The sequence below is a fragment of the Scardinius erythrophthalmus genome (assembly GCF_964197995.2).
Source record: "Scardinius erythrophthalmus genome assembly, chromosome: 5".
NCBI classification, from domain to species: Eukaryota; Metazoa; Chordata; class Actinopteri; order Cypriniformes; family Leuciscidae; genus Scardinius; species Scardinius erythrophthalmus.
In genome coordinates this window covers 30,445,497-30,460,852 of record NC_138225.1, presented here as the reverse complement: position 1 = coordinate 30,460,852, position 15,356 = coordinate 30,445,497, and the positions used below count along the sequence as shown (strand labels likewise).

The following is a 15,356-nucleotide window of genomic DNA, read 5'->3' as shown; positions in this document are numbered from 1 at the left end:
ATTCCATGTCGAAATAATAAAATGTTTTGCAGGCAGAATCTTGCTTTTATACACATAGAGAATATATTAGTTGGGCTGAGAGTTGTACAGATAACAGAGAACCAGTCACAGCATCATTCACATACACAACAACACATGCAAACCCACCCTATTGTTCTAGGTTATCCTGTAATAACCCTACACAATAATTTGCCATGTGTAATTCCATGAATAACCAGATATTAAATGTCTAATTGCTATTTAACAGTGCTTCTGTTTTGAATTCATTCAGCTTAAAGCATAATATGTGACTCCACTGTGACCGTAAAAGCAAAGTTCTCACAAAATTTCCAAACCCAAAGCTATTTAGATGATTCATAGTTCTCTCATGGGAGTTTCGACAATGGTATTTTTATAGTTGATTGTGGATTGCAGAGTTATTAACTGATTGTGAGTGTTCGTTGCAATTGCACAACTTTACTGTGGTTAAATGTAAAAAGGTTAAATGTAGACTTATTGTTCTGTTTCAATTTAGTCTAGACCAAGAAGAACATGGTTGACGCAAAACAATAATTCCACACATTTAATAACACACATAATGTTTTGTAATAGTTTTTTTTTTTACATACACTATACTGCTGTGGTAAGTTGTGGTAAGATTTTTTTTTGTTTTCCAATAAAGTGTATTATACTGACCAAGGCTGTATGTGATCAAAAATATCAGTGATATTGTAGAATATTATTACAGTTTAAAGTAACTCTTTTTCCTATATTTGAATATATTTAAAAATGTAATTTATTCCTGTGATGGGAAAGATTTTTCAGAAGTTTTCAGTGTCACATGATCCTTCAGAAATCATTCCATTATCATTCTAATCATTTGGTGCACAATAAACATTTCTTATTATTATCAACGTAAAACCATTACGTTTTTTTCTTTGATGAATAGTTGTTCAAAAGTCTAGAATTTATTTGAAATAATCTTCTGTAACATTATAAATGTCTTTATTGCACATTTTTTCCATTTAATGTGTCCTTGCTGAATAAAAGTATCCATTTATTTCTTAAAAAAAAATTCATTAACTCAAGTTTTTTAAACGGTACTGTATTCTCTATGCTGCATATTTTCTCTCATATTACCATAGAAGTCATTACCCTTCTCTAAATGCTGTTAGCAACAGGTAAATCACATTTAACTGAAGACCCCACCTAGAGAATGTGACTGTTGTTGTAATCTAAAACAGAAAATGTTTTGCTTAAGGGCTTGACAAATGCAATTTCCTTAACATGTGCCTGCGGGAAAGAAAAGGGAGAGACAGAACGCTAGTGAGATGCAATTATGTGGACTCGATGTGATAGCTGATATCATCTAATCAAAGCGGTAAAATAAGAAGGGCAGGGCTCAGCTCCACAGCTGCCCAGAATGAAAACTCACCATTTCTCAGAGGAGGAAGGGAGTGAGAAATTGTTCTTACAGCTCGCAGATGGGAACGAGGGGGAAAAAAAATTCTGGCAGAGCAAAAAGGGGGCTAGGAGTTTTAACAGTCTCCCTACATCTGTTTATTTAGAGAAGAAACCATTGTGTCATTCAGTTATTCTAAGCTTTGCGGTGGCCAGCATTCAGGCCCACAGTGATCGCTCCAACAAAGCGGCCCCATAACACAACGGGCTACGGCCGTAAGGTACCAAAAGGAGGAATCATGCTAAGGGTTTCACATTACCTGCTCGTTCTTTACGTCTCCATAACCAGACAGGTCAGGCCAGGCTTTTGGCAACAATTGGGGGCATAGGGCGACGAGAGAGGGTTATAGTTGGGCTGATTATGTAGGAGGAATCCTGCATGCCGTTTTAGACACTTACCCTTTACCATCTCAAGGTTACTAAAGGTTCCGCGAGCTTGTGTTTTACAAGCTATGCTTCTTATAGATACCAATACAGGGCTGACAAGGTGTTTGAAACAGGCTTCAGAAATTCAGAGAACATCTTCCCACAACCACAGCTTGACAGGTGTGGTTATATTTTATTTGGCTGTGAATATTTTATACTCTCTTAACTAATATGCTTTTGAAGTATTCGTGTAATGAATGCAGCTTGCCAAAAACATCAACAAATTGGCGTATTAACTATTGTGAAAGATTAGCAGGGTTGTGCATAATTGCAAGTGGGTGTGGGACACAACACAGACCAATAATTTAGTGAACGTTTAAAGAATTACTCATATCTGAATTATTTGTACACCTGACCCTGTATCCAAAGCTTCAATTCTGAACAAACAAGTCTCAAGCATGCATTTGCGTGACTTTAGCGTTGCTCTTTGATATCTAAATATCATTAAAGCCTACATAGAATGTTTTGTGGTTGCCACTCGTATTTTCCGTCAGGCTTTGTTGTGTCTCGTGTAGTAAAATTCTTCCATGCTGCACTCCATGTTTGTTGGATTAAGGTCATGTCTGTGAGGGGTTATGTCTTTATTGGCCGGCCCCATATGCACGCATGAAATTCTTCTCCTCTTTGCAATGGTATGATGGGCCCTTAGGCCTGTATAAATAGTCACTTGTAGTATGGAAAGGGAAGGGGGCCATGTGTTGGAACAGCTGGTCTGTGAGTGTGTGCGCTGATCAAGGGAGTTGATTCGTGGGTTCAAACAGGACTTGGCAAGATATCGGTCCTCCTATCTGGTGTTAGTCAGAAGATGAGATGGTAATGCTGGAATGGAATGAGAATGAAAGAGGTTTTTAGTCAACATCCTCCCTGACTGAAATATTGATGTCTGGATTCCAGAGGACACTCCACATAGATACTGACAATACTCCCTGAAAGGCTTAGTCTTTGTGTTCGTTTTTTATTTTTATTTTTATTTTGTTGTGTTCATGAAAAAGAATGAAGCACAATTTTGTCCAGATATAATGCTTTAAAAAAAATGAAAACAATACAACCAGAATGATTATGTTATAAAGCTTATTACTCAATTGATTCTGACACATAGGGCAGCTGTCTATATCTCTACCGTGGCGCTAACAACAGTTGTCGGTGTGTTTAGAGCCGCAATAAAACCAAGAGCAGCTGCTTTGTGTCACAACTTCCTGTCGGAATGTTAAAATCATTTGTATCATAATTTCGAACCAATCCGCTATGAATAAATTAAGATCCAACTGGATACACTGAATTTGATTTCCAGTTTATTTTTGGGGAAATTATGTTTATCCAGTAGAATCTTAGCAGATTTTAAGAGAATTCTTATTTGATCCATATAGGACGGTTCCCAAATAGAACTAAAACATATTTGCATAAAAACAATCTCAAAATATTTTATAGCCATTTGACTTGATCCTGCTGAAATGCCTCTGTTCTTTTGTTTTAAATGTAACAATTTATAGGTATGTTATAGTATTATAGTTTAAATGATTGATTAACGTATTAAAAATGTAGTCATGTTCTTGTTGTGTGATTTCAGTGTTTTGCTATGTGAACTGGATTATTGAATATTGAATATGGGGGGGGGAGGGGGTAATGTGAGTTTATTCTAATTACAGCACGGGTGAGTTTTTGTTTGGGGTCATCCATCAGGGTCAGGAATTTGGCAACAGCACCCCACGGATTATTGTAAGGAATCTGTTTCTCATTAAGTCCTCCCAAAGTGTAAGAAAGGCATTCTTAGATTACAGCAAAAAATATTTTAGCCATATAAAGTGCATTATTTATTTTAAAACCGTATAAATTGGCAGTACATGTTGAGCTAAGATTATAATCTGCGACTTCTACCTTTTGCCTTAATCATTGCAAGGTAACTGTTAACATTTGACTAATACTACGGCACAAAATATTAAGCAAAGAAATATAAACATACCCTAATATTTTAGAAAATGGAATAAGAGACGAAATATTTTCTGTTTATTTCAATTACCCCTTTAAACCAATAATAATTCTGCTTTAAAGTTATAAATATCTATATAAGTGGATTGTTTGTATGCTTTATATCGATAAAAATCAGCACTCATTTACGACACCCATACATTTCCAAAGCCCTGCTCAAAAATACCATCTTGTTCCTGTGTATAGCATAAACAAGTCAACTTAATAATGTTTCTCTCATAATGAGCATGGACGGACTTAATTTGTGCTGTGACTTCATTGCATTTGTCACATAGTTGAGGCTTGTCTCCCCATTTAAAGCTGTGTGCTGTTAATTTAAATGAATTTCCATTTAAAGTAAAAGCATGCAGTTCTCTTGCATGAGCATCTGGCTTATTTCAATCTATACCTGCCAAAAAACAACAACAAGGTTGTTTATAAATGTTTTCCTCCCTCTATTTAGATCTCCTTTATATCCAAGTAAAGCTGTTAAGGATTCAGGTATTGAGAGGAAATAGAAACAAAGGTGTTTGACGAACAGCATGCTTGCTGTGGTTATTATTTTTCGGCAATATTTAAATTCACCACAGTAAAAATTAGAAAGTTGATCTTACTATAAGAAACTGAACGAGTCAACTATTATCTCTGGATCAAATCATTGTGCTCTCAAGACTTCTGACTCACAGGGTATAGAGTTCCCTACATCCATCACCTAGAACTGGTGCAAAAACGTCATTGTCAGATCTGACCATCCGTAACTGACATTGAGTTCATTGTTTAGGGTCAGAAGCTCGGTGCACAGTGGCCTAAAGGTACATTCCTAACTCCAGAGTAGTGTTTGAAACACAAACCCTCTTTGTGCAAGGTGGACCCACTCATCCTCCATCCTAAGCATCAGCAAATGCCCCCTTTTGATGTTCAAGTGTGAACTTGCATGTTATCATTTTACACGTAAGAAGTCACGGCTCACCGTTACATTTTGTATCTGAACCCAGAGTTGATATTGCTTTTAGCCAATGTCTCTTTTTCTATTGTCTAATCGACTAGACACGGTGGAACGAGACAGGAATATATATCATTTTCAAACATTCCTGGATTAAGCTGAAATGGCATTCGGCCAAAATGCATTTTCCATTTGCAGATTCTATTTCGTAAGATCATGTCTAAAAGGACAAAAACGTATAAAATGAAATCTGGGCCGATTTATTTTAGCAAAGGCCAAATACTGTATTTCTGAAATGAATTCTGATTCAGTATTTCAGAATCTCTTGAAAGAAATCCATTACAGATGACGGACTTTCCACTAAACATTTGTTAGATTCCTTCAGGAAACCCCATAGGCTATGTAGTTAGATTTAATGAGCATAGATGGAAACTCATATTCAAGTTGCATAAAGTTGGCTTGACTTAACACTCATAAACATTTGACTCCAAATTAAAAGCTAGTTCACAACACATCTTTAGGTCTACAAGGAGAAATTGTTTTCGATGAAAGACATAGTTTACATAATAGATACTCTTATGTACCCTCTGTAATGAAAATGTATACTAAATACATACTATTGTACAAGGTTTGGGGTTGGTAAGAATATTTAAAATAAGCTACATTTGTACTTTTGAATGAATGAATGAGGCATTTATATAGTCCGGACACATTAAATTGATCAAAAGTGACAGTAAAGAACTTTCTGTTCAACAAAGATTCCTGAAAAATAATTCCTTCACAAAAATATTAAGCAGCACAACCATTTTCAACATTGAAAATAATAAGAAATGTTTCTTGAGCACCAAATCAGCATAGTCGAATGATTTCTGAAGGATCATGTGACACTGAAGACTGAAGTAATGATGCTGAAAATTCAGCTTTGACATCACAGGAATAGGCTAAATTACATTTCATATTAAAACAGTTATTTTAAATGGTAATAATATTCCATAATATTACTGTTTTACTGTAGGCTATTTTAATATAAGTAAATGCCTTGTGATCATAAGAGACTGCTTTCGAAAACAATAGGAAATCAACAATCTTGCCATACTTTGTGTGTGTGTGTCTGTGTGTTTCTTTTAAATAATTTATGTTTAGCTATTGACTATTGATGACAAATTGTAATTTAGGATTTTATATTCAGCAATAAAGTTGTTGGTTGTTCTTGAAAATTCATGCACAAAATCAAATGCTGAGATATACTGCCCAAGAACACACATCATTTCGACAACGTCTGAGAAACAGCAGTATAGTCGGTCTTTCTAACTCACTTTCTGCTGTGAGGTAATCCAAACCTTTTGGAGAGAGACCATTCCTGAACCATCATGCCCCACCTCCATTTTCCCGCCCCTTACTTGACGTCGAGATTTGCAACAACAAACGGTTTGACCAATAGAAATCCCATAAAGTTCCGCAGGAGTAGAATTGATAAAGCAAAACTAGCGGGTCAGAAAGGGGCCAGTGTGTGTATTTGAACGCCGTGTTATTATCTGTTTGCGTCCCTAAGCGTACTTAATGACGGACGACAAGCGCACGCTCGAGAATTTATCAGTTCAGTCGGGGAAGCTTGATGCGAGTAGCTCGGGAGCACATTTGGATGTGAGCGCGAGACGCGAAAGGACGAGCTCGTGAGCTCTTCACTTCTAAGTTACCCACAAGAAAGACAAGAGGTGGAAAGAGAGGAGGAATCACCGCACTGTCACACGGACACGCAAAACCCAAGATGATGGAGTGAACAAGCCGTTTGCTGGAAATAGCACTTTTCGTAATTTAGGCTCCTTTTTAAAACATGGATTACAGGGAAATGTCTTTATAAATTCACCGCAATTGTGGAACAAACTTTTTTCTTTTGGATGGACCTTGCAAAACATGATCTGAGGGATTGTTCCCTCCGTAGATACAATGGAAATATGAAATATACATGCTTAAAACTGACCTGACGGCAACCAAACCATTACAGACTTCGATATGGCAACTTGTGCAAGTTTGGTTCGGGGCGCGCGCACTTTACTTTGGCCTTTCGCTTGTGTGCTTGTGTGTTTAAGCTGTTTTTCCATCGCCTCCTCCAACCACCACGGCCGTCGGTTGATTTGCTGGCAAGCGATATTAAACTGCCAGTCGGAGCCCGAGTGTCATTACGCGTATGACCAGTATTTGCACGCCTGTGAATCGATCCTGAGCGGCCACAGGAAGAAGTGTCCGAGTCACTGCATCTCGTCGCTGGTGCAACTCAACCTGACCAAGAGCGGCCCGGCGCTGGAGGACTGCAGCTGCGCCTCGGACCCCCGCTGCCGGGAGATCAAACGAGCCATCGAGCCGTGCCTGCCCAAAACTAGCAGCATGGGCTGCACCGAAGCCCGGCGCCAGTGCGAAAGGGACAACCAGTGCCGAAGCGCGATGGGCGATTATTTATTCCACTGCGGGAAACTCTTCAGCGGCTCCAGCTGCTCGAACCAATGCCGCAATGTCATCGCTTACATGCGCAAACTACCAAAAGCTCAACTCCTGGATTCTTGCGTCTGTGATGGATCAGAGCGGACTATATGCGAGTTTATCAAAACTAGTATGAAAACGCTTTGCTTTGACTCTCCCCCTGTGGATGAAGAAGGCTCCAGTGGCTTGGACGACTATGAGCCTGATGATGAGGATTACCCAGAGCCAGAGCCCACGAGGAACACAGGTTCTGCTTTTGTGGCATGTTCTGTTTTGACTGTGGTGGTGGCATCCATTTTGGCTCTAGTGCCGCTTCCTTGATCACTTTGAAGGCGAGTTAATGATCTGCTCCAACGGCTGTTCGGGAATAGTGCATTTTGTCAATTTTCTCCTGCTTTCCACTTCATTTATGGCAAGCTGTTATGTCAACATTTATTCCTTAAAACATCTAGTCTTTGTTGTACTTTTTTATTTCATAGCAAGTAACCCAATAGTGACTATCAACTTTTGTTAGGTGTTCATTACTTGTTTTTAAGTTACTAGTAGCTATTCCAGAAGTTGCTAGTATGACTAGCCTATATATCATAGTAACATTAATTTTCTCACAAGTTACAATTGCTGTTACTGGTCATATGCAATGACACGTCAGAATGGTTATCTTGTAGCCATAACATTAAATTAACTTCCAGTCAAAAAATCTTACTAGAAAGTTTAAAATTGTTACCAATGAACTAGTGTGTATATTCAGTTTAGTAGCCTATATTCTTGGTGAAATAGGTTATATCTGAACCACATGTCCCCATAAAATTTAATAGCAAAAGTCAGCAATGTCATACCAGTAACAATGGATTAGTTACTTATCACTATTTGACATGACTAGGGATAGTGACTAATAGCAAATGAATAAGTAATGGAAGTACTAGCAAGAATGAATGTAATAGCCTAGCTAATGAATCCAGTGAAATAAAAAGTCACTATTAGATGACTTGCTAGCAAGTAAAAAAAAAAAGTACTAGTAACATAAAAATAGACATGAGTTAGCTTTAAGGAATAAATGTTAATAGAGCTTGACATAATTTTTCTCCAAAGAGTACAAGTTAAGCTTTGTGTGACATTTAGGTGCAGTTCATTTCCAGAAAGTGTCACATTGTAAATGTGTTTTGATTCACTATGCAAATTTACATTTCAGATTCGGCCCAGGTGAACAATGTCTTGTCTATTGTAAGTTTTAATTCTGAAGCTGAAATTCTGTTTCTGAAGTTATTAAAGAGCAGGGATACAAAGTACTTTATGTCAGTCAACTGCCTTAAACACCAACTTGCCTATTTCAAGTGCTGTTTTGTAAAGGACAAATTTATTTCCATAAAGATATAGAAAAAGTTTATTTTGTTACCTAGACATTTTAACAGTGAAAGTTGTAATTATAAAACTGTGCACTGCCAATATAAAATTAGATTTTTTTTAAATATGTAAAGTATTTTTATAAAGTTGCAAACGACTTTGGATAAGTAACTTCTGTAAGTGTTTGGAATGCTGGAAAGAATGAGTAGACCTCTATATTAGCTAACATTTGATAAACCTTATGAAAGTCCTTGAGATTCTTGAGAGTGAACTTTATTTTTGTCATAAAGTAACTTCGAAAACAAAGGGTGATGATTCCAGCTTTAAAGGGAAGTTAAATGTCTGTTGTAATTATTTTCCTTTTAAGATATTGTACAGTGTACAGATTTTCAGAGAATCTTTTTATTGTGTTATCTAAGATGAACTATTTACTGTGTAGAAATGTCTAAATCCACTGTATGACTGCCTCAGTGATGTTCATTTTATAGAAGGCATAAAAACTAAAGTGCAAAGACTCAAACCGAGTATGTGTAATTTATTTATGTTTGCTTTATTTCATTATGTCATTAGGGAGTTTCAATGCACTGACTCCATGCGTGACCATGCATGGATTCCGATGCTAAATCTAGAATATGCTGGTTAGCACAGCAGAGCTTTTCAGGAACAGATTAAGTAAAGCAGTAAAGTCTAAACTAACAGAGAAACAGTAGCAGAACAACATGAACCACAAATTGATTATCTTGTAACAAGTTCTATATTTGGATCTTTTTAGCTACTGAAATAAAAAATCAGCAGAAATTCACTCTCAGAAGGGTGTCGACTGTAGGATAAGAGTGAACTTCAACTTTTCAGTGTCAGGATTCTTGACTTGTGCCCTTTTTTTCAGTAAAGTATTGATTTTATCTCGCACTTGAGGACTTGTTCCTCGGTAGAGTGTGCGGACTCTCTTGAAGTGTTTTAGTTTTAGGATTCTTGATGAGACTTCGAAAAAGGATTCATTTCATCTGCAGTGTAACTGATGACCCTTGCTGGTCAGTTAAAGTGATATTTAACCATCCAGCATTGACTATTATCCACTATCACACCAGCTCCGAAGTTGGTCTTGTAAATGCTGAAATTTATGCATTACACTAAACTTCCACCATTAGAAATATATAACCAATTTCAATTATAATTTGTACTTTAACATATAGCCGTTTCCTTATGGATTGTGTCAGTTGCGGTTAAGTTTATTTCCATTTTATACATGAACAAATTTGTGCCAAGTTCTGGCATGCTTGATTGCAGGTAAACTTTTTCTGCGAAGGGAAAATGACATGTTTGCGGGTTTTCATCTGGCTCTTGAGGGTGCCTATATGCATATATTGTTGCCTCCATGTCATTTAATCATGTTCATCTAGGCCTCTCTCTGTCTCTCAACTCCATGCTGTTAAAAACTACCACTCTTATTCTCCCACTCTTGTCACCAGGGTCTTCAAATGGGGGTGATGGTTGCAAAATGTTTTATTAGTGTGGGGACAAGGGCCCTTCAGCCTACTGAAAGGAGGAGAAGTCGAGTGGCACTTTTGTCATGGTAATGTTAAGCACATAATAGTTCAACAGCACAATACCCAGGCACTTCATTCCCCTAGAGCTCGCTGACACCTCTTCAGAGCCGAACCACGGGGTAGCATGTGGGAAAGATCCGCTGGCCCCTGGTCCACATACTCTGTGCAATCCCCACTGCTGTCTATATACTTCATCATCTTTGGGGGGTAGTCGAAAACTACCCTCCCCCCTCCCCCTCTTGCTCTCAGTTTCAGCCCGTGCAATAGAGCCCAGCATGTGCCGTATGAAATAATAAGAGAGCTCTCAGAATGGCCAATAGGATGGAACAATTGAAATCAAGAATCTAAACAAGCCATGTCACTGTGGCCTGTTCAATAAAAAGATGGATTTTTTTTTTTTTTTTTTTTTTTTTTTTTTGGGGGGGGGGTTACTCTCCTGCAGTGGCATTGTGGGTGAAAATGGAGAGAAGAGTACTGCCATGGCAGTGTATTTTAGAGTAACGCGTGTACGTTTCGATGTGTGATGGTTATTTGATGGGTGAAGGGTTTTGATAAATTAAAGGAAAAACACTACAATAAATTAAGTGTTTCAAATGGTTTAATTTGGAAAATCTATTTAAAATTCTTCTTCTTATTATTATCATAACATTTTAAACTCATTTTGTTTTTTATTTTACCATATGAAGTAAAGTCCGGGTTGTATTTTAACAAAATAATGTAGCTTTACATTTATAGTTGCTTCATTATTCATTTAGAAAATGCACCAGTTGTCTTGAGGCCGTACACTTCGCTTGTTGTGTTTTCAATTATCTATTGGCAAAAAGAAAAAAAATTGTTCCATATGCAAGAGGTATGAGAAAACTACAGGAAACCTCACAGCAGGACTTTCGAGTTATATTTCAGCTACATTGTGCAACTATTCCTCAGCCTATAAATTTATGCTGTAGTGCTGAAGCATAGGTTAGATTGAAGAATGGTTGAATGGTCAAACTCTGAGAAATTGTGTGATAAGTGATGAGACATGTAGACACTCAGTTGGTATGGCTGAGCCTCAGCTGAGCATTGAAATGGAAAGCTGATTGGGCAGGATTTAGACTAATCCTTTAAAGTCAGCACTATGTATTTAACAGCGAGGTCGCTGGCTGAGGCACCCTGTAGTCTTGTTCCTAAGTAATAGTTGTTTTCTAAATTATATAAATGATAAGACTTAAGGTGTGAGCTGATCTCTGGTCTTGAAACATTTTGTTTGTTTATTGGTTGTTGTGTTACCCCCCCCCCCCCACACACACACACACACACACTCACACTCACACACTATGCTCACTTTTTGACTAGAAGAAACTGTTCTTTTCTTTGTTCTTTGGTCTTTAGAGACAAATCAAGGTTTTTTTTTCTTCACCAAGCTGCCACTTTGATTTCATCATGGAAGACCTTTGTTGAGTTCACGGCCCTTTGAAATGAGTAAAAAGACCTATGTATTGGCTCTCTCAAGGGGTCTGATGCTTTTGCCTTGGGTGCGAAAGCTCAGGATTAAGCCGGTCACAAAGAGATCAGTTACCTGAGAATTCGCTAAGGGCATCTCTTAAATCTGTTCCCCATATATAGTGCAATAGCACAAGTTTAATGCGCTATATTGTTGGAACTCTGAAAACAAGTCCAAACAACAAAATTTTAATTGATGATACATAGGTGTTGCTGAAGTCGTTCCTAATTTGTATAAAGTCCATGTGAGTTGGCTTTTGCTAAATGCTCTGAGCTTAATAAGTCAAATGTATTATTACAGTGACAAAGTTCAATGTCCATATGTTACGGCTGAGCTCTTTATTAAATTCCTACCATGAAGTTTATTGAACAACTATACAGGTAAATGAGAATAATGAAGTAAATTATGCCTGCTGTAACAGTTGGCACTAGTGGAACAGCAGAACTTTGGTCACTCTTAAGGGAATAATGTCAGATGAGGGAGAAGTTTGGCCGCTTGTTTTCACTCATGAGGATAATGAGGTGACGGAGGGAGAGGTGTTTTTTACTAGAGCAGACCATAGCCCATTTTTTCTACCAACAGCCATAAAATCTATCTGACAGGCAGTGCAGGGGAGGGAAGCGTGCAGACGCAGGAGGAGAAGCCCCTTAACTGGGTAAAGAGAAAGGAATGCTGGGTAATGGTTCCAGGGAATGAGAAACAGCACTGAATCTGTAAAGAATTATAATCTTTGTGTATGAGAGACAACACTTTCAAAGTAGAAAACTGGCGCATGAGCCGCATTCTCTTGGCATCTAGGCATTCATATAAATGCCGAATTATTTTGTTCAGCCATGAACGTTAAACATTTAATTAAGTCAAATAGTGTTTTTAAATCTGACCTTTAACCATCCAGATGATTTTGAGCATTTTCTATCATAATCTCTTCTCACTGCAAAAACCCTGTGTGTCTGATCGAGTGTTTAAATGATCACACTATAAAAAATAATTGTAATTTTAACTGTAAAAGACTGTTAAAAATGCTACAGTAGAATCCTGTTAGCTGATTGACAGTATTTCCTATATTCGGGGAAAAAACTATAATAGATCTAACATTACATGTAATGTAATTTCAAAGTAAAATACTATTAAATGTACCGTTTTTGGAAGAAAAAAAGTTAAAAAAATCGTATGATTTGAAAAACCGTAAACTGACGTTGACTGATTACTGTATGTTTCTTATTCGTTATTATGTTATCAGATATGTACAATAGGGTTTTATTTTTATGTTGTTAAAATTATATTTATTGCATTATTTTAGTGTTGTTTGTTAATGTATTTGTGTGTGTCACCATGGACCTTCTATAGATATTCAGCTTGTGGAAAAACTAAAACTTTGATTCATCATGTGACTTTCTCTTTACTACCAGTACCAGTGTTGTTATGGTGGTTGTCAGTATATGTTAAAGGTACAAAACAGGCTTGTGCAAAATTCAGAATTTCAGAATTGGCCTCCATTCAATTCATGAATTGGAATTTGAATTGAATTCACTCCGCCCCACAGGACGTTGAATTGAATTTGAATTGGAATGACAGGAAGTGGAATTAAATTCATGGCAATTCAAAGAAATTCCACACAGTCACAAAACAGAAAGAATGTGTTGAGTCTTGCATGCATTCAGTGTTAGGAAGGTTACTTTGGAAATGTTATTGCTTACTGTTATTAGTTACCCATTATAAATGTGGTTTGGATTACTTTATTTGGATAACTTTATCAATGCAAAGCAATTTTCGTTTTAAGTTGATTAGTAACTAATTGAATTAAACATTTTACCTCAGTAATACAACTAAATGCAATTACATTAATTTTGTAATTTAATAACAGAAATTTCATTTCATGTAACTATTTACTCCTCAACCCTGCATTACCCCCTCAATGTTGTTTAATTAGTTTTGTTTTTAACATTGCTTTTAACATTCATTGCTGGGGGAAAACATATCCTTTTAATGTAATCTGTACAAGTAGTTCAAACTAATACCATTTATAATGCAATCATATCTGACATATACTGTAAAGCTTCATTGTTAAACACTTCACTTAAAATATGTATATGAATTTCTTTGAATTTTTATTGAATTGCAATTCTGCTTCTTTTAATTCAAATTCGAATTGTAATTCTAGATCCTGTTTTTGACATAATTCAAATTCAATTCAAATTCAAGAATTGAATTGGAATTAAGGAGTCATTCTCAATTCAATTCTGAATTGTGCACAAGCCTGGTACAAAACATATTTAGTAGCAGCATGGCCGAGCTAATTCAGCAGAAATGGCCTGTTGGATTTAGGCTACTGGTTTAAAATGTATTGTGATTTTAGGTAAATTAGTTTTAAATGGTAAAATTTTACAGATTGTTCTGTAAATATGTTATTTTAATATGTTAATTTTATTGTATTTTTACTGAATTATTCTGGCAACCACAGCAGCCAGTGTTTTTTTTCTGTAAAAGTGACATGGTTTTTTTTTTTTTTTTTTTTACAGTGCAGGCTTAACATGGCCTGCTCTAAATTGTTGGCAGCAAGCAGCTGTTTTAGACACACGCTTGCACCCGCAAAAGGAGGAGTCATCATCCAGCTTCTTCATACGACCACAGGACAAATAAACTATCCCACAGACAAGAAAAACACAAGCGCATGTTGAAGGAAGAAGGACACAGAGGCTGAGCGAATGAAGAGGGTGGAGGAAACCGAGGAAAAGAGGAGGTTTTCCACTTGAGCCCTGCAGACCTGTTGGTAAAGCAGCAGCGTGTGTGTTTGTGTTTTTCAACGGGAGCCCTTATTGACTTAACATTGACCGAGAGCGCTGAGCCTTCTCACTTACAACCACACAATACCTCATTCTGTCCTATCGCTGCCTATTTACCAACCCTGAATACTTCAGCTAAGACTCCACTTGAGAGTCTTTCCTTCTGTCTTCAGACTCTCTCATAAATACGAATAGGAGAATCTTTTAAAAAATGAGCACTGAGGGGATAGATCGAAGTAGAAAGGGAGTCCAAGAGAAGAAAACTTGCTGACACGGGGCATAACTTAATTTCCATGGTCACAGGGCAGCTGCGAGGAGCGGCCTGCTGTGGAGGGCCATTTTAACTTCAATGGCTCCACTGACCCTGAAGAGCAACTGAGTCTTCCTCCCAGCTTCACTTCTATTCAAAGAGGTGAGCAGAAGGATTTATAGGCCTGATTTAAAGAAACAAGTCATCAGTGGCAGTTTCCTATTGATCATCCCCCCTGCCTCAAGAGAGCAGACAACCGTATGTGTTGGTATGTGCTTTTGGAGGTTTAGCCCTTAAGGAGATTCAAGTAAACAAGCAACAGCACTGTTTAAGGAGTGAAAGGCTTGGCTTTACAGTGAACGAGACAACAGTTCTGTCTTTAAATGGCTTTGGTATGTTTTGCTTGTTTCAGTGCATTTGGATGTGTGTGTGTGTGTGTCTGTAAAGGATAAATGAGAAGGATTTCCCCTTTCCAGTTTCTTTCTTTTGTTATAATTGTATCACCTCGCCCCAACTTTCCAGTTATTTCAGTGATTATGTAGAATTTTGTAGTAGAATTTTGAAAAAAATGTTGCAAATACATATTAATTACTCATTTATGTTTTGTAACTATTTGTTCATTGTTGATGCTGCATGAGACCAGTTAGTTAAAGGAGAACTCCGGTCAATTTTAACATTGAGCTCATTTTTTTGTACATTT

At 37.1% G+C, this 15,356-nt stretch overlaps 1 protein-coding gene across 1 annotated transcript; it reads left to right on the top strand.

Annotated features, from left to right (window-relative positions):
• Positions 1 to 6,240: 6,240 nt before the first annotated feature.
• On the top strand, positions 6,241 to 9,107 carry LOC308690740 (growth arrest-specific protein 1-like). The gene has a single exon (XM_081365416.1). The coding sequence runs from the start codon at positions 6,788 to 6,790 to the stop codon at positions 7,571 to 7,573; it is 786 nt and encodes a 261-aa protein (XP_081221542.1). The 5' UTR covers positions 6,241 to 6,787; the 3' UTR covers positions 7,574 to 9,107.
• The last annotated feature ends 6,249 nt before the right edge of the window (positions 9,108 to 15,356 follow it).